General features: G+C 51.4%; 4 protein-coding genes and 1 long non-coding RNA gene across 8 annotated transcripts; 3 read left to right on the forward strand and 2 right to left on the reverse strand.

The window, feature by feature from the left end:
• Nucleotides 1–232: 232 nt before the first annotated feature.
• Nucleotides 233–1321, reverse strand: LOC6597836 (ras-related protein Rab-21). Its single transcript, XM_002022878.2, has 2 exons — nt 1184–1321; nt 233–1115 (listed from the first exon to the last, which is right to left on the reverse strand). Exons 1-2 carry the CDS (start codon nt 1245–1247, stop codon nt 508–510), a joined length of 672 nt encoding a protein of 223 aa, XP_002022914.1. The 5' UTR covers nt 1248–1321; the 3' UTR covers nt 233–507.
• A 705-nt stretch (nt 1322–2026) lies between these two features.
• LOC6597838 (alpha-(1,3)-fucosyltransferase C) lies at nt 2027–5855 on the forward strand. Of its 2 annotated transcripts, XM_026990715.1 has the most exons (6): nt 2027–2996; nt 3072–3105; nt 3195–3223; nt 3307–3462; nt 3548–4710; nt 4780–5855. In XM_026990715.1, exons 5-6 carry the CDS (start codon nt 3923–3925, stop codon nt 5213–5215), a joined length of 1224 nt encoding a protein of 407 aa, XP_026846516.1. In that variant the 5' UTR covers nt 2027–2996; nt 3072–3105; nt 3195–3223; nt 3307–3462; nt 3548–3922; the 3' UTR covers nt 5216–5855. The 2 variants fall into 2 exon arrangements, with proteins under 2 accessions (XP_026846516.1, XP_026846515.1); XM_026990714.1 differs by having other exon boundaries at nt 3072–3223.
• A 641-nt stretch (nt 5856–6496) lies between these two features.
• On the reverse strand, nt 6497–6953 carry LOC113566191. Its single transcript, XR_003408977.1, has 3 exons — nt 6860–6953; nt 6620–6785; nt 6497–6532 (listed from the first exon to the last, which is right to left on the reverse strand). It is a non-coding gene; the product is annotated as an uncharacterized LOC113566191 (long non-coding RNA).
• A 501-nt stretch (nt 6954–7454) lies between these two features.
• LOC6597839 (protein stoned-A) lies at nt 7455–12821 on the forward strand. 3 transcript variants are annotated; one of them, XM_026990571.1, is made up of 4 exons: nt 7455–7730; nt 8812–8887; nt 9333–10670; nt 11413–12821. In XM_026990571.1, the coding sequence occupies exons 3-4, from the start codon at nt 9362–9364 to the stop codon at nt 12762–12764; spliced, it is 2661 nt and encodes an 886-aa protein (XP_026846372.1). In that variant the 5' UTR covers nt 7455–7730; nt 8812–8887; nt 9333–9361; the 3' UTR covers nt 12765–12821. The 3 variants fall into 3 exon arrangements, with proteins under 3 accessions (XP_026846372.1, XP_002022917.1, XP_026846373.1); XM_002022881.2 differs by lacking the exon at nt 8812–8887; XM_026990572.1 differs by lacking the exon at nt 8812–8887 and having other exon boundaries at nt 7475–7495.
• Nucleotides 12771–17551, forward strand: LOC6597840 (protein stoned-B). The gene is made up of 6 exons (XM_026990570.1): nt 12771–14761; nt 14823–16113; nt 16185–16436; nt 16507–16688; nt 16769–16979; nt 17078–17551. Exons 1-6 carry the CDS (start codon nt 12823–12825, stop codon nt 17223–17225), a joined length of 4023 nt encoding a protein of 1340 aa, XP_026846371.1. The 5' UTR covers nt 12771–12822; the 3' UTR covers nt 17226–17551.
• The last annotated feature ends 3945 nt before the right edge of the window (nt 17552–21496 follow it).

Raw genomic sequence — 21496 nt, forward strand, 5'->3', positions numbered from 1 at the left:
GAAGGCGAATGAGTGATGAATAGCGTATAGTAAACTGCTTGCATACCGTGGCGGGCGAAAGAGTGCCCACAGCGAGCAGCCCACTCCAGATAAAGATTCCAATTCATGCGAAATTCTACCCGCAGCTGATGATTGGGGAGGGGAGGTTCTTATCTCACAAATATAATGCAGATAAGTAAGTGCTAGTACAAGATATTTTATTGCTTGACGCACACAAAGAGCGAAAATGTAATATTAAAAGTCCTAAATAGGGAATCGTGGAATCATATCAGAACAATTTTTAATGGTTAATCCAGGTATTGGGGTTAATAGGGGGATTACAACAAATAAAGATCATCGGGGACCACTTAAACAAACGATAATTTGGTAACATAATCATACATATATAAGTAATTATATATATATATCTATATAGTATATACAGACAAACATCGGCTACAGATCTACTGGTACATTACATATTATCACAATGGACGGCGATGGGCGGACCCCCGCCTCCCGCAGCTCCTAGATGCCGCAGCAGGAACGCTGGCCGGTTCCAGTGTCTTCACCGTTCCCTTCCTCTCCTTCCGACACACTCACGGCGTCGCTCGCATCTAACCGCAGAAGGTTCGGGGGCTCAGCGTCCCGCTCCCGCTGGCTTAGACGTTCCAACATCAGCTGGGTGAGCAGCTCGAAGATCTCGGCCACGCCCTCGTTTTCCTTGGCTGACGCCTCCAGGTACTGGGCGCCCACCGTCTGGGCGTACTGGCGGGCGTCTTCGTAACCGATGGCCCGCTGCTCCTCCAGATCAGTCTTGTTGCCCACGATGATGAGGGAGATCTCGGTGCCGCGCATCTGTTTCAGCTCGCGCACCCACGACTTGACCTTCTGGAAGGAGTCCTGGTCGGTGATGTCGTACACCAGCAGCGCTCCGTCCGAGCCACGGTAGTAGATCGGGCCCAGCGCATGGAAGCGCTCCTGCCCAGCAGTGTCCCAAATGTTCAGCTGGGCCCGCCGCTCATCGGGCAGCGTCACCTTCTTGGTCACGAACGATGCCTGCAGAGTGCTCAGGTGCTGCGGGTTAAACTTGTCCTCCATGTAGCGCAGCACCAGCGACGTCTTGCCCACGCAGCCTGCAAGAATCGTAATCGTAGTCGCATCGAATGTCTACTGAAAAGTGGAGTAGGATTTCAGGACTCACCTTCGCCCAGCAGCACCGCCTTGAAGTTCAGGGTGGGACCGCTCCTGCTCCTACGCGAGCTCATTGTTCTCCTTAATCAATTTTTACTGGCTTAGTTTAAACTTTTAATTTTGTTTTGGTCATGGAGGATCCATAAAATGAGACGTCACGCGATTTTCTTGCCACCATGTCTAGCTCACACACCTTGCAAATTGTACACTTTTCATAGTATTTTCTAGTACTTTCCAGTATATTTTAAGACGCGCTGTGGACCACCCTCTTGTCGAATGCACCACTTAGTGCAGGGTGACCGTTTACGGTATTTTTTATACTTTTCGGTATTTTTTGGCGTCCAAAATGAGCCGGTATATTTACGGTATATCTGTATTTTTTAGAGTGAGGCCGTATTACGGCGCATTCCATACTCACTTACGTTTTCTTACGTTTTATGTTGCTGTCAGCATTAATTTGTATGGGCCAGACTCATGTGCCGTAAAATCGAGCAGCATTGTTCCACAACATTGCGCGGATTGAGCAACATTTTGCATACCCTGGGAAATGGATGTTATGGAACTGAGAAAATGTTTGTCATCTAATGCACCAATAAGGGCCAAAACTAGTCAGTTTCTGTTTTAAAGGTATTTCAACGATATTTTGAAGGGTTTGGTCTTCTTACAGAGACCAAGAATGGGTATCGGGATCGGCATATGTATATTTAAAAGACCCTAATCATATGCATTAATATGTCCAAAACATAATAATCTGAGTTCATTTCTATATTAATTACGTTTTGAAACAAATTAGAAAAACAGTTTTTTCATATATGTATATCAACGAAATAGGGTATACCTGTGCCCAAACGGGAGCGCTGGTGCAGCCGAACAGCTGTTTTCGTCGACACGTGTCGGAAAAAAGGAAAATTCCTGTGCAGAGTGGACAATGCCGAGGGCGCGCATCCTGGAGGGGACAGCCGGACAGAGGTCGCCCCCCTCCCCTCGGACTCCCTACGTCGGATCGGAGCTATAATCATGGCCGGGAGCTCAGATTCGATTGGAGACGACGACTGGCGACTGGATTCTGGTGGCTGGTGCGATGGAAAGACCGACAAGGTCGCGTGTGCCGTGGGGAATGGGGCCTGCTCCACCTCTGCCTGTACCGGCCCCGCGACCCCCCTGCGTGCTGCCTGCCGCCTTCCTGCTGTTCTCGCGCCAGGAGCACATTGGCCGCATCTCGACCGAGTTCAGCGAGGGGAGCGGAATCACGACGACGAGCGATACCCTTCAAAGATGTGGGCGATGCGCACGCCCTGGACGTGTCGGTGGCGGAGCGGTGCATCTACTGGGCTGACGAGAAGACCAAGTGCATCTTCCGGGCCTTTCCCAATGGCTCCTATGTGCAGCGGATGGCGTACGATGGCCGTATCCGAGCTGCAACCATGGCCGGGAGCTCATATTCGACCAGGAGACGAGACGCCTCTACTGGATGGCAAGAAGCGTCGGATACTGGTTGCCAGCTAGGACTAAGTGTACTGGAGCGACTGGAGCACCGCGGACATTTATCAAGACGGGCCAGCCGCAGCCTCGCCAAGAACGTGCCCTGCATTCCCCCCAGCTACGACAGACTGCCCAAATGTGCCGCTGCCGGTGTCCTGGCATGTCCATGAAGGCGAGGCGTCTGCTCTTCTCGACAGATGTCGGCAGCCATCAGGCCATCATTCGGGCCCGAGTCGATGGCAATGAGCGTGTGGAACTGGAAGGAGTCACGGCGCTGGCCCTGGACCAACAGTCCGATAAACCATGCGTATCGAAGTTATAGACATCGATGGAAAGAACAAGTAAGCCACGAATATGGGGATCCTTTAGACACATGTGTAATCCCCTGCTCCCTTGTTTCGATGCACATCTCACAGGTAATCAACATTGCCGCTTTGGGGTGAGGAATGGGTACGTACCATGCATATGCGGCAACCGGGCTGGAAAACTAATTCATAATTAATTATATACACATTCGCGGCTAATGATGGTGGTGGCAGGACTGGGAGGACTGGCGCGTGGACAATTTGTAAGTGCGCAATCAAAGTGGAGTAGAAAATGTGTGATTTTCCCCAGTCATGACAATAAACCATTAATTTTAATCCATTGCAGGAGTGCAGCGGTAGTGCGGCTCTTTCCATTAAAGTAATTGACAGAGATTTCTCCACAATGGCGGGTCAACACTTGCTGCCCAGTCCCCGGGGTCGACTTACTCAAGTGTTTGCGTTCCCAGGTAAACACTTGGGTGATTGGAGGATATTTCCACAGGTGGGTTGCCGTTGCGCCCTCCCGTTCCGATTTCGGTTCAGAGGCTCGGTGCTGCAGTTCGTTGATACTTTCATTTGCTCCGCAGCACTGGACGAACCATGAGGCAGCTGCTGATTCTGCTGAGGACGCTCCTCGTACACGGATTCGTGGCCCTGTTCACCGTGCTCACCCGCGTGCTCCAGGCAGCCCTCAATCTGTGGCATTCGCTGGCCCTCTAATCATCTAATGGTCAGTGGAAGGAGACGCCAAAAAATGTTTGCCCACCCTGGGTGCCTGGTACCGATAAGGGCTGTACGCCTACCTGCCGTTCAATGTGTGTTTTCTCCACTTATCCGCAAAGCAATCAATACTACTTACCTTATCGCCCTCGCACCTCGGCCGTCAGAAGGTAGGGGAACGACGACAATCGCGGTGGAGGAAGGCGTCGCATTATCTGAAGACCAGCTAATGCCAATTGTCAATGGCTGCTCGTTCAGGTCGGATCGTCAATGGGTGTCGGCGCCCGACCCAGCTGCTGTTGCTGCTTTTGTTGGCTGTCTTCCTCCTGGGCACTCTGCTAGTGCTGTACAAGCTCAACCACTCGCCGTTGATCCACCAGTATGACATTCTGCAGGAGTACCTGGAGAGCAACCCCCAGAAGAGCTCCCGAACGCGCTCCATTCTGCTGTGGAGCAGCTTCTTCGGGGATCCGCGCTGGGGCTTGCCCGCGGACTCGCTGGGGCCGCAGGAGCTGCGCGAGGACCTGCACTGTCCCGTGTATCAGTGCGAGGTGACCAACAGCCATGACTTCCTGCCCGCTCTGGATCTGTACGACGCCATTGTGTTCCATATGGCCGAGCATTTCCCCTTTCTGCAGCCTGTGCCCGCGAGCCGCAGTCCGCACCAGGCCTATGTGTTCGCCCTGATGGAGTCGGCTGGCGAGACCAAGCACCGGCTGAGTGACGAGCGGGACTTCTATAACCTCACCATGACCAATCGCCTTGACTCGGATGTGGTGTGGCCCTATGGCCAGCTGCAGGACATCGAAACGGGCGCCGTTGTGGCCCCCAGTGCCCAGCCCCACTGGCGCCAGCCGCCCACAAAAGGTACCTGGAACGACACCCGGGCAGAGGGACTGTGGCAGAGCAAGACCAAGATGGCAGCATGGTTCGTGTCCCACTGCCAGACGCTGTCTCGGCGCGAGAACCTAACGGCGGCCCTGCAGGAGCATTTAGAGGTGGACGTATACGGCAAGTGCGGACCCCTTAGGTGAGTCACCATCTTCCTCATGCCCCTATGCCATCGTGGAGTCCACATTAACGCTGTTGTTTCTTCCAGCTGTGATCGCGGCGACCCGCACTGCGATGAGATGCTGGACACGGACTACATGTTCTATCTGGCCTTTGAGAACTCGCTGTGCGAGGACTATGTGACGGAGAAGCTCTTTGGAGTGCTGGAGCGCCACATCATACCCGTGGTGTTTGGCGGGGCCGATTACACGCGCTTCCTGCCACCGCACTCCTACATCGACGCGAATCGCTTCGACAGCGCCCACGAGCTGGCCGAGCACATGCGTTTCGTGGCCGGCGATTTGGAAGAGTACACGAGCTTCTTCTGGTGGCGCCAGCACTACCGCCTGGTCACCGTCTCCCCCTTCTGCGACCTTTGCGCCCGTCTGCACTCGTCCGCTCAGCGACATAGGTCCCAGGTGTACGGCGACATCCAGTCCTGGTGGTTCAACAGCTGCCGGTTCAAGGCAAACATCCGATTCTGAGGGCGACGCACGAAAAGGAAGAGGACGGCGCTATGCGACAGCCGCACGCGAGAAAGCGGGATAGCAGGCATGCGACTGTTTGCATACGATATGGAAAACATTTTCTTGTGTCTCCTGCTCCAACTGTCATGGCCATGCCCACCTACCAATAATTGTGTGACAAAGCTCGAAGCCCCGGCCCGAAAGATAAGATATGCGGGGAGCCGGCTACGACTACTATTTGACATTATCGCCGTCTAATGCAGCACTGACTCATCCACAATCGCAACTACAACTAATCCAAAAGCGTCACATTATCGCCATTATGAGCCTCTAGGGGCGATAAGAGTACACACACTTACCCATACACGTACGCACGCACACACACGCACCTTTGTGTAAGTTTAATTTGTTTCGATTCCTATGTAGACCCCTGGGCCATCATTATTTCTTCCAATTTACAGCTGTAACCCTCTCCTGTATTACTATTTTAATAATTAGTTTATCTTAGTCAGTAAGTAAGTAAGATAATCTGTAGAACAACTGAAATTACTAGCTCCAATTCTTTGTCATATGCATGCCAGTTTGTGGTGGCAGTTTAGGGTAACTCTCTGATGTTACTAACTTATTTTACAATGAATATTCACCATTATTAATTAGAGATTACTTGTTGTTGCTTTGGCAGATTTTTCATAGATTAAGGGTTTTTAATGCCCGTTATCTGATGTTGTTTGTTGTTTAGCGGGCCCTAAAATGTTCATTAAAACATTCTAGGACCTTTTTAAAGATGATTTTTAAGCAAGTGAAGGACTGCAACTAAAGCATTGCTTTTTTTCTTGAACCTTCCATTCCTTTTCCCTTTATTAATTTGTTCTTGATATCAAGTTTTAGCTGAAAGTGTTTTCTATGGAATCAGGTAGTTTTTTCATATTTCCATTTATTATTATTTATTTTTACGCATTCAGAGGCTCAAGTTGGAAGCATTTTGTATACCAAATGTCTGAAAAATCTGATCAAAATATTCCGATTCATTTCAGTTTTTGTTTTACTTTTTAATCGTTAAGACGTCTCCAGTTTGAAGGTTCCTGATAATACGGATGCTCTCCTCACGCAGAACCATCTTCAGAGCCCATCTACCACGCGAGACGGGTTGATTGTTTGCTGAAGTCTATTGGCTATAGTTTCCGTTAATAGTTCGGAAGGGTGTAAGATGTGCTTCATGCAATGGATTCTGGCGAGAATGCATGGGATCGCATTTGCATTTTTTTAAGTGTTCGAAAGCATTTGAGATTGCATTTGTTTCCATTTAAGCGCTAAAATTATGATGATTTTTGTTTCCTGTGGACGTACTAATTGGGATTCAGTCTAGTGTCAATGTTTTCAGTTAATCATTAGCAAGATCTGCTTGCATGCGATTTGGCTTACCTCAGCAGTCGGGAGGCTCTCCCGTTCTTCTTTCTTGGGAGCCTTATTATCTTCGTCCGCTTCGCCTTCCCGCTTCCTCTTTCTTTCCATTATGGTATCAAAATATACTCGCAGTAGATATACATATAGACATTTATTGGAGAATACTCGTAGTCGCGCGTCGTAGCTGTTCTTGGGATAGGATGGGATGCTGTCAATTGCGATTTCAGAATGGACATATATGTATATTTAATGGATTACCTTTTCTGCCTTTATAATTATAAAGTCAGAGCTCGGTCACAAATCTAGGCAACCTTCTGAAATATTAAGGTTTTCCAATTTGATTGGTATTTATCATCGCTATAGAACTTATGATGCCTGCAAAGCATTGAGTTAGGGTTCTTGAGACTCAGAGCCCCCGTTTCGAACGTTTGGCGCTTCTCCAGGGCTGGGCACTTGGGGAGGCGCACGCGTCGCGATATTCGTGCGTCGTGGGTCGTGCGTCGTGCTTCGTGTATTCCAAATGTCAAGTGTCAAACGATGACGTCTCTGACGGACGGAAGCTGCTATTGTTCCTTATTGTTTTTCCTGCGGTAAAGCTTTTTCGAAGCTTCTGGAGCTATTCTGGAGAGCAACAGAGAGTTCCTGCGGGAGAGGGACACAAACCCCCACGTCAGCTGTGCGCTCCGCTGTGTATTTGTGTGTGTGTGCTTTTGGGGCGCTTTCGCGTAGAAGCTTTTTTGGGCCGCAGCTTTTTGAAGGATACTGTGTGTGGCACGGCTCTGAAAGCACTTCCTATGGAAATTCATGACATTTTACTCATTCTGTGCTAGATTTCCCGATAGTTCAAATCAGAGGTAACACAAATCGAGGAGATTACGGCAGTAAAACCCCCAAGTAAATAAAAAAGAGCCAGCAGACAACCAAAACCCAAAAATCAAACCAAACCAAAACCACGCTCAACGCTCAATACCTCCGCCTAAAAAATATCCAGAACTAAAGTAAATTCAAGAAATTTCATTGATTTTCGGCAAGAAGTGTATGTGCTGTGCCACGAGGAAACGAACGTACGAAAGCAATTGTTTTTCCTGAATTTCCCCCCTTCACCCAATAAAGTGCGCAAGAGTGAGACGTAAGTTGCATAATTTTCAGAGAAAATCGAACCGAAAATCAACCGAAAATCAACCAAAAATCAACCAAAAATTAACCAAAAATCAAGCGAAAGTGTTGAATATTGCTAAAAAAAAACCCCATTAAATATTTCTCCAATGAGTGTGTGCCACCTTTTTTTTAATGTTCATTTTGACTGTGTCGGGGAAAGTGTGAAGAAAAGTTGAGTAGGAAAACTCGTGTAACACTTGTATGTACATAATATACATATATATTCATATATACCTCTATGTACGTGCGTGGGAACGTACTCTGTCTCTGTCTCGCTCCCTCTGTCTTCCTGTCTCTTTTTCTCTATGCCCCAAAGTGCGTCTCTATATCATCGATTTTTCCCTCACACTAAAAGCCATAGGCAACAACAACCGAGATGTAAGAGATACTACTGCCCCCCATTCGCAGAGAAGCGTGCTGTCCTGCTTCTCTCTGTGCCCCATATGTACATCATCTGCATGATGATGCGGCAGAGCATCCTTGAAAAGGGATACCCCTCTCTCTATCTCTCTCCCTCTCTGTCTGATCTTGAAATATTCAACCAATTGCAAAACAATTATCGATGACCCCCAATGATTGTGGCATTCCTTCGCAAATAATAGATATGTAATTGTTCGGGTGCTGGTGCTGGTGCTGGTGCTAGTGTTGGCAAAGTGCCCGTCAAAAGTCACTTAACAGTAAGTGCAAGTGGGCGAAAATCTATTGCCTGCCAATGTGAGCTTTGACTTTTGTGTTGAGTTCTCTTCTCGGCTTTTTTAGCGTTTTTGTTGTTTCTGCGGCTCTGTGGCTGTGGCTCTGTGGTGAAAAAGCTCTCCTTGTTCGAGAAAGCTCGTGTGTAGGTACACCACATTCAGAGACGCAGAGCCCCGCCAGGAAGCTCGTTGTCAAAAAGAGAAGAGAATCGAGGAGAGGAGAGGAGAGGAGAGGAGAGGAGAGACCGTGTACATTTTTTCCACGGAACGGAGCACGCACGTACAGGAAACAGGGAACATTCAATATCCCGTTGTAGGTCTACACAGATTTAATAGGAAATTTCGTATGGATTTTCCCAGAAGTAATAGCACAGTCGAGTGTAGATTTTCCGTGGGTGTCAATCTCTATAGCCTCCAGTGGACATTTGGTGCGGCGGTGAGTGCGGTAGACGGTAGACGGGTTGCGGGGTTGGGTAGTGACTCCAGTAGAAAAAATCGCCACTTCCTATATATACTACATACATACATATATGTACTCTTTAAATGTCAATGTAATGTGTATCCGCAACTGAATCATCAACCAATCAATCAATCAATTAGTGCGCAATTCGACTCGTATTCGGGATGTACATAGATGCAGATGCACCTACGTACATGTGCGCCTTTGTCGATGAGTAGCTTACATAATAAGTATCCCCTCTCCCGCAGTGTCCAAATCACCACCACCACTACCACCTACCCAGTCAGTCCATCATTCAGTCCTACGTAGAAGCAAACCCCTAGCTCTGTCCAGTATCCAGTATCCAGTAATCCAGTATCCAGCCATCCTTCTGAAGCTTCTGAAGCAGTTGTGGGAGTAAGTTCTCGATAAATATTTGCAGACCGATCTCGATGTCTCCGCAATTAGATAATGCTTAAGTTACCAAAGGGCCTAAAAAAGAAAAAGAAGAAGTCGAAAAAGGACCAAGAACTCTTCACCGAAGAGGAGCTCGAGCAGTACAAACGAGAGCTCAGGGCCAAGCAGGAGGCGGCGGCCAACAAATCGGACGCTGGCGAATCGGACGGTGGCGCATCGGACGTCGAGGGTGCCGCAGGCGCCACATACCACAGATCCTCTGTCGGAGACGCTCATCTAGCCGAATCCGGTGCTGCAAGCACTTCCACTGACGACCACCACCATCAGCATCAGCATCAGAGTTCCAGCGGCGGCGGAGGCGACGAGGAATGGGCCAAGTTTAAGGCGCTTACATCGGGCGTCGATACCATCCTACACAAGACCCAGGACGAGCTCGATCGCATCAAGAAGGAGTCCTTCTACCAACGCCTACCCTCGGCGGCCGAGAAGAAGAAACAGGAGGAGGAGGAGGCAGCCCGTCTCGAGGCCCAGCGCCAGGAGCGTGAGCGCCAGCGCCTCGCACTAATCGAATCACAGCGCGACAAGCTAGCAGAGGCCGTTGTCGAGCTCTCAGATTCGGAGGACGACCAGCAGGACGAGGTCGATGACATCTTTGCCACCGACTACATCGAGGCGATCACTAGCGGAGAACTCCAACTAGCCGTTGTACCCGACTCGCCCGTGTACCCGGCGGACGACGGGCCCGATCCGTTCGACACCGCCTACGCGGAGAAGGTCATTGTTGGCGCCGACAAGGCCAAGGGCAACAAGAAGCTCGTCAGCCTCGGTGCTGCCGTAGAGGTACTCTCAGGCCGCGTGGACCGCGATCACGCCCTAGCCCTAGCCAACCCCAAGCGCAAGCTCCGCAAGGGCATCCAGAATCTTCTGCTCAGCGAGAGCGTAGAGCTAGCCGATCCCGAGGCGGATCTCCTAGCCGCAGCCGCCAACGCTGAGCCGCAGCACAATCTGCTCGACGATCTCGTCGACGACGACCTCACCGAATCGGCGGGCCCCATCGATTTGAGTGTCTCGCTCCATTTGCATCTGATTAAGCCCCAAAGGGTTGACGAGGAGGACGAGGACGCCGAGCTCGCAGAGCTTCAGGGAAGCTCCCTCAATCCGGATCTAGCCGAGTTCGACGCGCTCAAGGACGAGGAAGACGACGAGTTCGCCGAACTAGCCGCCGAGTCGCTCACCAAAAAGGAGGACATCACCATCGTCAACCAGGTCGTGCTGCCGCCAGTCTCCGTACTCGCCGAAGCGGTTGCAGAGGCCAGCTGGGCCGAGTTCGAGGCGGAGCCAGAGTCCGAGGAGCCACTACCAGGTGAGCTATCATCCATGGATCCACCCTTCAAACTTGAACGCATATCTCAGCACACTTGCCACTCGAAACACAAGAGGTTCTTTCAGGGAATTTCGAAAGATAATCATCTCCTTTATTTGTATGTACTATATCGGAACATGATCTCGAAAGCTCGTTGCTCGAAGACCAGGTGTTGAAGGAGCCAAACGACTGTTCATTCTGGCTTTACGAGTAATCCAATCTCAACCAGATTCGGCATTGAAGTATACATATGTATATGATAATTGTATATTATTCTGCAGGTGTCGGTGTCTTCTTATTGTACTGTATTTCAGACTGGCACTACACTATACTATACCTCCATAATCCTTCATTACATACGAAATATGTCATCCAAAATATGTTTCTTTTTTTGTGGGATTCCATTCAGAGAAGTTTAATTATGGAAATATTTAATGCTTTTTTTGAAGATAGTTATTTTCAATAAAAATGTACTGTATTTTTTTGGTATTCTGACTCTCGTATTGATTGAACCCATGGTTTTTACAAAATTTCACTATTTTCTTACAAAATTTGATTGATCTTAGGGGGCGACATTGGGGAGATATACGAGATATACTTATACTTGAGGCGTTATACTTTGAGGACCCACAGCAGATATCTAGCAGATCCAATCCCCAGCGATAATATTACACACCTCTACACGCTTCAGCTATCCAATTTTACTAATTGTAACCCGTACTTATTTTCGTGCCATCACCAGGAAAACCCAAGCGCCCGCCGCCACCGGCCAGGCCTGCCACTGGACCACACATTGTACCTGGTGCCATCTACGTCAGTGACGACGAGGAGGAGCCCAATCTTGACGACGACCCCTTCAACACCAACTACGCGGAGCAGGTGATCAAGAAAACCACCGTACTCGAGGAGGACGACGACTTTGATCCGCGCGCCGAGGAGGAGACCACTGGCGGGTCCTCATTGCTAGCGGCTCCAGGACGCGATCTTTTGGCCGGGAGTGCCACTGATCTCAGTAAGGTGGTGCCAGCGCCATTGGCGCCCACCCTTAGCATCGATCAAGAGCCGGAGGACTTTGATCCTTTCGATACCTCAGCGGTCAGTGCAATCGTTCAGCCAAAGGCCACAGAGCTGCGCTTTCTAGAGCGGGAGCTGCTCACCAACGAGACGAGCGGTGGACTCAAGCACTCACTAAGCGATCCGGACTTTGATCCGCGAGCCGGACAGGAGGAGGACCAGCAGCACAAGCAGCAGCAGAAGCCCCCGCAAAGGCCGAAGCCACCGGTGCCACCTTCGCCATCTCACATCACTCCGGAGTTTGACGCCGCCAGACGCAAGTCCTCGCTGAGCCTGAACATCCAGGCGAAGAGTGTGGGCTTCCTGGTGCCAGGGCCGGACCTACTCGGGGCCGGTAATGAGGTCGGGGCCAACAAGAAGCCTCTGACACCGTACTACGCGCCCTCCGCCACCGGTTCAGCCAACGCATCGCAGTCGATTGCCGAGGGCATACCAGAGTCGGAGGATCCCTTCGACACCTCCTATGTGCCGGAGGCCAAGCTCAGCGACATCGAGCTGAAGCACATCGAGGCGGATTTGATTGCGGAGCCCACGCCCACGCTGCGGCACAGCCTCTCCGATCCGGACTTCGATCCGCGTGCCCCGCCCACGCCCGTGCCCGCCGAGGTGCTGCTCGCCGTCGAGGAGAACATCGACATCAAGGTGCTGACACCCGCGCAGGAGCGCAGACAGCTGCCCAAAGCCGGTGGCGCCCACAACGCCCAGGGGGATTCGGACGAGGACGTCGACCCATTTGACACTTCGATCGCTGCCAATCTACAGCCCGGACAGACGGAGCTGAAGCTGCTCGAGAACGAGCTGCTGCCACAGAGGAGCGCCCAGGAGCTGGCCATTGACGCCCAGAGCGACGCCCAGGATCTGGGACTTGGCGACAAGGTGCTCACACCATCGCTGCCCTCGCGTCCTCCACCACCAGTGCGGCCGCAGGACATCGATCCCTTCGACACCTCCATTGCGGAGAATCTTGCGCCCGGCGAGACGGAGATCAAGCTGCTCGAAAGCGAGCTGATCGAGCGATAAGCAAACCCCAAAAACCACAAAAACCCACAGAAGAAACCACAAAAAACCCGAACCGAAAATGGCCAATCCGTTCCTAATGGACGACGACCTGGATGGCGGCGATATGGCCGCCAATCCCTTCCTAATGCAATCAGATCCGGAACCGGGCGAGTCGGAGTCGAATCCGTTCGGGGAGGCAGCCAGCAGCGTCATTGCCAGCGTCAGTGCTGCCTCCAATCCGTTCGCCTTTGGCGGCGACGATCTCGAACCGGAGCCAGAGCCGCCGATCAACGACATCGATCCGGCCATGAGCTTCTTTGGCACCACCATAGAGGCGGAGGACGACGCCCTCAGCATCAAGTCAGCCGCCGGAGAGGAGGAGGACGACACCGCCGCCGCTGGGCAAAAGAAGCAGCCCCCGCCTCCGCCACGACCACAGCCGCCGCAGAGCACACAGGATCTGATCAGCACGGTCTCCAGCCAGCTGGACGAGACCTCCTCGGAGCTGCTGGGCCGCATACCTGCCACCCGATCGCCCAGCCCCGTCTCGATGCGCGACCTCCACTCGCCCAGCCCCACACCGGACTCGGGACTGGCCGATCTGTTGGACGTGTCCGACAGCGGCTCCAATAACCAGATAATGGACCTGGATCTCATTGGGGGAGTCACTGTCACTGCTACCACCACGGCAACAGCTGCAGAGGCCGAACCTACTGCTCCGGCTCCGGCTCCTGCTCCTGCACCTGTTGCGGCTGTGGTTCCGCCTCCCGTTCCTGCTCCCCCTGCCAGCCAGCACGACAATCCCTTTGCGGTGCCCACGGCTGTGCCCAGCCTGCAGGGGGCCACGCCCATGCCCTCGCCGGCCAAACAGCAGCCGCCACGTCCCCCGCCGCCACGCCCAGTGCCACCACGGCCGACGCCACCAGCACACATGATGCAGCATGGCCAACAGCAGCCGGCACCGGCACCTCCGCCGCAGCGTCCACCACCGCCGTCAGCCACTGCCCCAGCCCCCGCCACAGTACCAGCGGACTCGGAGGATTTGCTGGACATGTTCGGTACGACCAGCGCAAAGCCGGCCAAGCCGCCGCCGCCCAAGAGCAAGGAGGACATCCTCAGCCTGTTCGAGGCCCAGCCGCAGCCGGTGGCCAAGCCCGATCTCCTGCACGATGATCTGCCCCAGGCGGTGGTCACCTCCGAGGAAGAGCGCGACGCGGAGAACAACAGGGACAACGACGATGGGGAGGACAAGGATGAGCCAATCTTCACGTCTGTGCTAACGCGGCCGGACGAGAGCACCCATGACATCAGTTGCCAGCCGCAGGCGGCGACCCTGGCCCACATGGCTGCGCCACAGGACACGACGGGCAGACAGAGAGCTCCCACGCCGGACATAGAGATCACCACGGTGGAGGATCTGCCGCGCTCCGACGACGAGGATGAGCCAGAGCCAGAGCCAACACCAGTAGCAGCAGCAGCTCCCGATCAGCCAGAACCCGAAATAGAAACAGAGGCCGAAGCCGAAGCCGAAGCCGTACCCGAACCGGAGGCAAAGGTGGAACTCTTCGGGGCGCCAGCAGCGCCTGTTGAGTCGGATCACACTGGATCACCACTGGAGGGCACTGAGTCACAGCCAGCCTTCGAACCCGTCATGGAGCTGGCCAGCGATGAGCCCGAGCAGATGGACACGGGCCTGGACTTTCCTTTGGGCAGCGGCGGTCTGGCCAGCGGCCAGCTCTCGGCCAATCCCTTCGCCAGTCCCGAGGAGGAGGACGAGCCGAGCTTCGTGCCCGCTGCTGTGGTGGGCAACATCTTTGCAGTGGACGACCCAGAGCCAGAGCCAGAGCCAGAGGTGCAGGCCGTGCAGCAGGCGCCCAGCTACGGAGGCAACATCTTTGCCGTGGAGCCGGACGAGTTTGACGCCTTCTCGGCCAAGTTTGATTCCGTGAAGAAGGACAACATCAGCATCCTGGACGGCTTCGGTGGCTCCGGAGCGATAACGCCCACGGGAGGAGATGGTAAGTCCATTACGGATCTCCAGTAGAAAGCCCGGACCCAATCTATTCCTCCCTCTTTCAGCTTGGGGCGACAGCGCCTTTGGATCGGCCACCATTTCGGCGGGCAATGCTTTTGGCGACGCCACTTCGGCGGACGATGGCTTCGGGAACGAGGACGACGATTTCTATGCCATGCGGGCGCCCGTGCGGGCCGAGTCCGTGGAGTCGGTGGACAAGGAGTTCAGCGTGGTGATCCGGCCCAAGGCGGAGGGCACTGGAGGCGTGGCCCCGCAGCTGGCACCACCGCCGCCGCCGGCCAGGTCGGCTGTGCCGACGGCCAGCCAATCCTCGTCGTCTCCGCCAGCTACAGTCAATCCCTTCGAGGATGTGACCGGATTCCCAGCACCACCAGCAGCGACAGCATCCGCCACGGAAGAAGCGGGCGAGGCGGGCATCAAGCGCACAGACTCCCAGGACACGCCACAGACGCCGCTCTACGACGAGGATGTGTCCCAGCCGCTGGAGGAGTTCCCGCGCCTGCACTACGTGGGACCCGGGTGGGAGATGCAACTGCGGCAGCCGAACAAGAAGAAGATCACGGGCCAGCGCTTCTGGAAGAAGATCTTCGTGCGCCTGGTGGTGCAGAACGACGTGCCGGTGGTGCAGCTGCTGAACCAGCCCGGGGACAAGCAGCCGTTCCAGGAGCTGCCGCTGCAGCCCTCCTACTCGGTCTCGGAGATCGGGGCCCAGCAGTACGACCAGTTCGGCAAGATCTTCACCATGAAGCTGCAGTACATCTTCTACAAGGAGCGTCCCGGCGTCCGGCCAGGCCAGGTGACTAAGGCGGAGCGCATCACCAACAAGCTTACCAAGTTCGCACAGTACGCCATCGCCGGGGACTACGAGGGCGTGAAGGAGTTCGGCAGCGACCTCAAGAAGCTGGGCCTGCCCGTCGAGCATGCGCCGCAGTCGTCGCAGCTCTTCAAGATCGGTTCGATGACCTACGAGGACATGAAACAGTTCTCCGTCTGCATTGAGGAGGCCCTCTTCAAGCTGCCGGCTCTGCGCGAACGCGCCCTCACCTACAAGATGGAGGAGGTCCAGGTGACGGCCGTCGACGAGATCACCGTCGAGCAGGACAGCGAGGGCAAGATCCTCAAGCAGATCGCCCGCGTTCGCCTCTTCTTCCTCGCCTTCCTCACCGGCATGCCCACCATCGAGCTGGGCGTCAACGATATGTGGCGCCAGGGCAAGGAGGTGGTCGGCCGTCACGACATCATTCCCGTGGCCACCGAGGAGTGGATCCGTCTCGAGGCGGTCGAGTTCCACAGCGTTGTCAATCAGCAGGAGTACGAGCGAACGCGCACCATCAAGTGAGTAGAGCTCGTCGCATCCAAAAAGATCGATGCCAATTCCAACTCCAATTCCAACCCAATCCAACCAGATTCCAGCCGCCCGACGCCAACTACATTGAACTGCTGCGCTTCCGGGTGCGTCCGCCAAAGAATCGCGAGCTTCCGCTCCAGCTGAAGGCTACCTGGTGCGTCACCGGCAACAAGGTGGAGCTGCGTGCCGACATATTGGTGCCTGGCTTCACCTCTCGCAAGCTCGGCCAGATACCCTGCGAGGATGTATCGGTGCGCTTCCCCATACCCGAGTGCTGGATCTATCTGTTCCGCGTGGAGAAGCACTTCAGGTGGGTGTTCATTCGGCATGTGCATGGATCGGTGAATAACTCGAAAATCTTACTGGGGTGGGTGGAACAGGTACGGGTCGGTGAAGTCGGCCCATCGACGGACAGGCAAGATCAAGGGAATTGAACGGATCCTCGGTGCTGTCGACACGCTGCAGGAGTCGCTGATCGAGGTAACGTCGGGCCAGGCGAAGTACGAGCATCACCATCGGGCCATTGTCTGGCGGTGTCCCCGCCTGCCCAAGGAGGGTCAGGGTAAGCCAGCAATCCATAGGCCATAGCCATAAGCTTCACTTCCATCTGGACCGATTAAAACAATCTGCTGCCGTTCTTAGGGGCCTATACCACACACCAGCTGGTATGCCGCATGGCTCTGACATCGTACGACCAGATCCCCAGTGAACTGGCGCCATACGCATTCGTGGAGTTCACTATGCCCGCCACGCAGGTCTCGCATACCACCGTGCGCTCAGTGAGTGTCCAGGACTCGGACGCCGATGAGCCTCCCGAGAAGTATGTCCGCTATTTGGCACGACACGAGTACAAGTGAGTACTGCAAACGATAGCACAACATCTTGAAGATCAGCAACTTACAGACTCTATCGTTCTCGCTCTCGCTCTTTCTCGCTTTCTCTTTATTCCAGGGTTGGCATCGAGACCACGCACGGCGAGTCCACGAACGCGTATTTGGCGGCAACGCGTCCCATCAAGGAGGAGACCGCCAAGGAGGTGGCCACCAAGCCGGTCGCCTCTCCTGTCCCTCCCAGCGACTCGGACACGGACTCCAACTAAGCGGAGAGAAGCGAAGCGAAGCGCAGCGCAGCGCCGCGCGGCTTTCTGTAGATATTCCCCGTGTGCATGGTTTACCCAATCGTTCTTGTTATATACATATTTACATACATATATATATACACCACATAGATATATCTTATAAACATACCTACTTATATGTGTAATTTCAAGTGCGTCTGCCCGCCATATATTCCCCCGTCTAGCTTGTGCAGCGTGTTCATCAGCTCCAGAGTACGAGTATTAGGTAAAGATTAGTTGACAATAATGTTAAGAGAAGGTAAATCAGCAGCAGATGTGAGAATGATAATTGAATGATGAAACTGAAACTAAAACTGTAACTGTAACTGAAACTGAAACTGAAACTGATAATGTGAAGCAGATAAAGTGCAGAAGATGATGAACACATTGTAAAAAGCCAAAAGGAACGGAAACCCAAATGAAGCTGAGGCTGAGGCTGAGCGAAGTGATGTGGATGTGTCAACGGAGAAGGAGAAGGAGGAGGAGGAACAGAGGAAAGGAATGCTTAACCATATAACCCCATCACCCCCACCTTCCACTTGCCCAACTCTAACCTTACATAAATCTAGCCTTAACCGCGTTACTTATAGCCCATACTTGTACGAGAGATCACGTTAATGCTAGCCATTGGTAATATATCAATCCAATGGGGCGTACGTAAAGTCAACCCATACATATGCATAGAGTTAATGATTATAATCGAACCAGTACACACACAAACACATACATACTATACTATGCGTAATACGTATACATGCATACAAACATACATATATAATCGATGGACCTTCTTAGTTGTAACTTATCGAATCGAACCATTAAGCGACAAGTAATCGAAAAGTAATATGAAAATGAAAAGCAATTCCGCCACAGAAACATAGTTCATCGAAGAAGAAATCGAGTTACGTGACGATCGGAGCTCAAGTGCAAGTGAAAACGGAAGTGGAAATCGATGTGGAAATGGAAGAAGGCAACACGCACACATTATCCGCCCATACTCCCACATACTACTACTCGTAGATGCAATGGAAATGGAATGGAACCTATGGATACGGCTACGGATACGGATACGGATACGGATACCTACCCCATGCTGCCAGCATATCATCAGATAGAGCATCATCATATAGTAGTAGCAAGTAACACTGGAGACCGAAGGCAGTAGATAACCAACCCCTCCTTCTGATAACCTCTGATATCTGGACACTACATAGCCCATAGCCCCACTAGTACTATTCCTCTATTACAAAACAAAATATACTAAGCTTTACCATATTGATTTAATGCATAAATTTAGAGACGGAACGATTCAATGCATATTCAAGAAAAAATGTTATTGTTGTGAATCAAATTAAATTATATTCAGTAAAAAACAAAGTAAAAGTAAACTAAACTAAACGAAAAAAACCAAAGGCAAAACCAAAACTAAAACTAAAACAAAAACTTAAATGGTTATAGGCAAATCATCTTTGTTGGTCTACAAACACACTACATAAATAGATATATAGTACGGATAAAACCGAAAAAAAAATGTGGACAAAATTATAAGTATGCCACACACAGATATTGATCGATCGGTACCGATCGATCGGTACCGATCGATCGGTATATATTGAGTTTACTAGCAATATTGCATAAAATAGATTTGTTAATTGAGTGTTAAATGAATATATACCCGACCCAGCTTCTGTCCGACTATCCACTATCCACTCTCCTGCCCTATAAACCACATTCCCAACACACACTCTTGATGCACTCCTACCATACCATCCATACCAAGGCATTCCATTTAAAGTACTATATTTCGTACCACATTTCGAGAGTCTCTCAAAGGAGGAGCCTTGATATATTGATGATAGAGAACTATGTATATTGTATCCTTAAGAAACTCCCCTAAGATTCTGAAACCTCTATTCTACATCCCTCATTCCCATTCCATTCATTTATTGTATGTTACATTATTTAAATACGTTTAACTCTACATATACTATATCGTATATCGTATATATGCATATGTATTGTATGTACAATAAAAAGACAAACCAAATCGGATCGGATAATGAAAGTTCCCGACAAACACTCTCACATGTTATATATATTAAATATACATACATACATACATACATAAATTGGCAGGCCCCCACACCCACACCCACACCCTGCCACACCATATGTCCCTCTCCCCATCCGATGGGACTGAATCGAAGGCGTATGCTGTGTGGTTTGCCCAGTGACGGGGACGGGGTCGGGGTCGGGGTCTGTCCCTATTATACAAGAATATGCGGCGATCGCTAAAGGTATTAACCGATCAACTAAATACAATATAATGAATTATTATGAACCGAACAGCAAACGCATTATGGTGGAACCTTTACCTAGTCAAATGAGAAAATAAATATGGAATCAACCAATATTAAGCAATGCAATTGGGAGTTTCTTTTCTATTTGAAATGAGATGGGCTTACTTGGCTACTTACTTGTTCAATTGGGAATAATACATACCTTTCATCCTTGGATATCTATGAAAACTGTAAGTTCTTCCGATGTACGACGATGTACGATGTTCTGGCTCATCCTACATCGCTCTACTTATGGCCGAGATATCTCAGAACTTCAGTGAGCTCTCCTGAGATGATTCTCTCTTGTAGATTTCAATGGGTTCCTATGTATTCCAAATTGCGTTTTATTCAGTTTTTATTTAACATTTTCTTTTGGCCAGCAATGGACTGTTGCTGTTTTATGGACTCTCTTGTAATATAATGGGTATTCGTTAGACCTACAAAAGGGTCAGTTGTTTCATGTGATACCGAATCTTCCTGAGTGTTGCCAAATTTAAAGAACTGTGGATGCCATTCCTGCCAATCATACGAGTCTCATCCCTTGTTTCGTTTTTTCCTCTTTGTTACCCAATGCGGGGCTTGCCCTTGGCTTCATTTATCATCAACAGTTGTAGGATGTCTTTTTGCGAGGATTTTATTATTATTTCTTCATAATTTGATATACCAAATCCCAGAGCTTCTGCCACAAAATCCCACCATCTCCACCAGAGAGGACTGACTGCATGTTGGGGCCATTTATCATGAGTTAGCATCCAGCATCCAGAATCCAGGACTGCTGCAATCAGTGCACACATGTGCAGCGGAGATTTGGCCATGAAGTCCTCATAAAATATTATGCTCAACTTTTGCGCTTCGGCGCTCAGATGGCTCTGTTGTGTCTATGGTTCCTAAGGTCTCGTGGTCTCAGTCTCGGTAGAGGAGCTGACGTGACTGTTTTTTGAGTGCCCCCAGGCCATGCATTGGATATGGCTATGGCTTTGGCTTTGGCTTTGGCTTTTGTAGTCAAATAAATCTGAAATTCTCGGGGAATTCAAATCGGAAGGAAGTGCGGGGTACGGCTCTCCAGCACCTGTCCCGCCTAATGAGTTTATTCCGGAGTCGAGCTTACATTTCATCGGACTCTGGACGTGATGGAAATACGCTGTCAGAGCATTGATATCTGAGAATATCGGGGGCCAGTAAATGCTACGTTCCCTCAGCGCGTCCCGGGCCCCGCCCCTGCCCGTGACGCTATCTAAGCCTCCCCTCGCCTGAGGCTTGAGCACTTGTCCGGCACGTCTTCGGCCCCATTGTTCCACGGACCCAACGGACTCCATCAATCTGTCGACGAACACGTGTCTTCTGGCCCACATATGAATCAATAAATGAGTTGAACGAATGACACAAGCTGCCTGCCTGCCGGTCGTCGTCCTCCGCCTTCTGCTCCGTTGGATTGAGCTTGTTTACGAATATGAGATTCTGACATCTGGCCACGAGGAGACAACACCCTGCGGCCTGTTATTGAATAATATTGAAAAGATTGACTGGCAGCTGCCGATTGAAGCGCCAAATGAGATTCACTTGTCCAAATATTCGTACTGCGAATACGGGGCCAGAGCCCTGTGGACCCTCGAGGGCGAAAAACGTTCCTTTCCAGATGCCACGCCAAGACTCTTACTCGTACGTATATAAGGACGGGGCCTGCTCGATTGGAAGGAACATCTTTCAACTTTGAAGCTCAGTTTCTGTGAGTCATTCTTCTAGGGAATCCCGAGCTACTTCATTCACCGCATTGGTAGAGGCATTCCGGTGGATGTCCGGGGATGCCTGGACCCGTGCCAGACTCGACAATGCGGAAGCAGCTATCATAAACTGAAAACTGAAAACTGAAACTGCAAAAAGAGAGGATATCCGGTTACCCAGTTGGCAAGCGTC

This window comes from Drosophila persimilis, unplaced genomic scaffold (genome assembly GCF_003286085.1).
Source record: "Drosophila persimilis strain 14011-0111.01,24,50 unplaced genomic scaffold, DperRS2 tig00000606-arrow-arrow-pilon, whole genome shotgun sequence".
In the NCBI taxonomy this organism is placed as follows: Eukaryota; Metazoa; Arthropoda; class Insecta; order Diptera; family Drosophilidae; genus Drosophila; species Drosophila persimilis.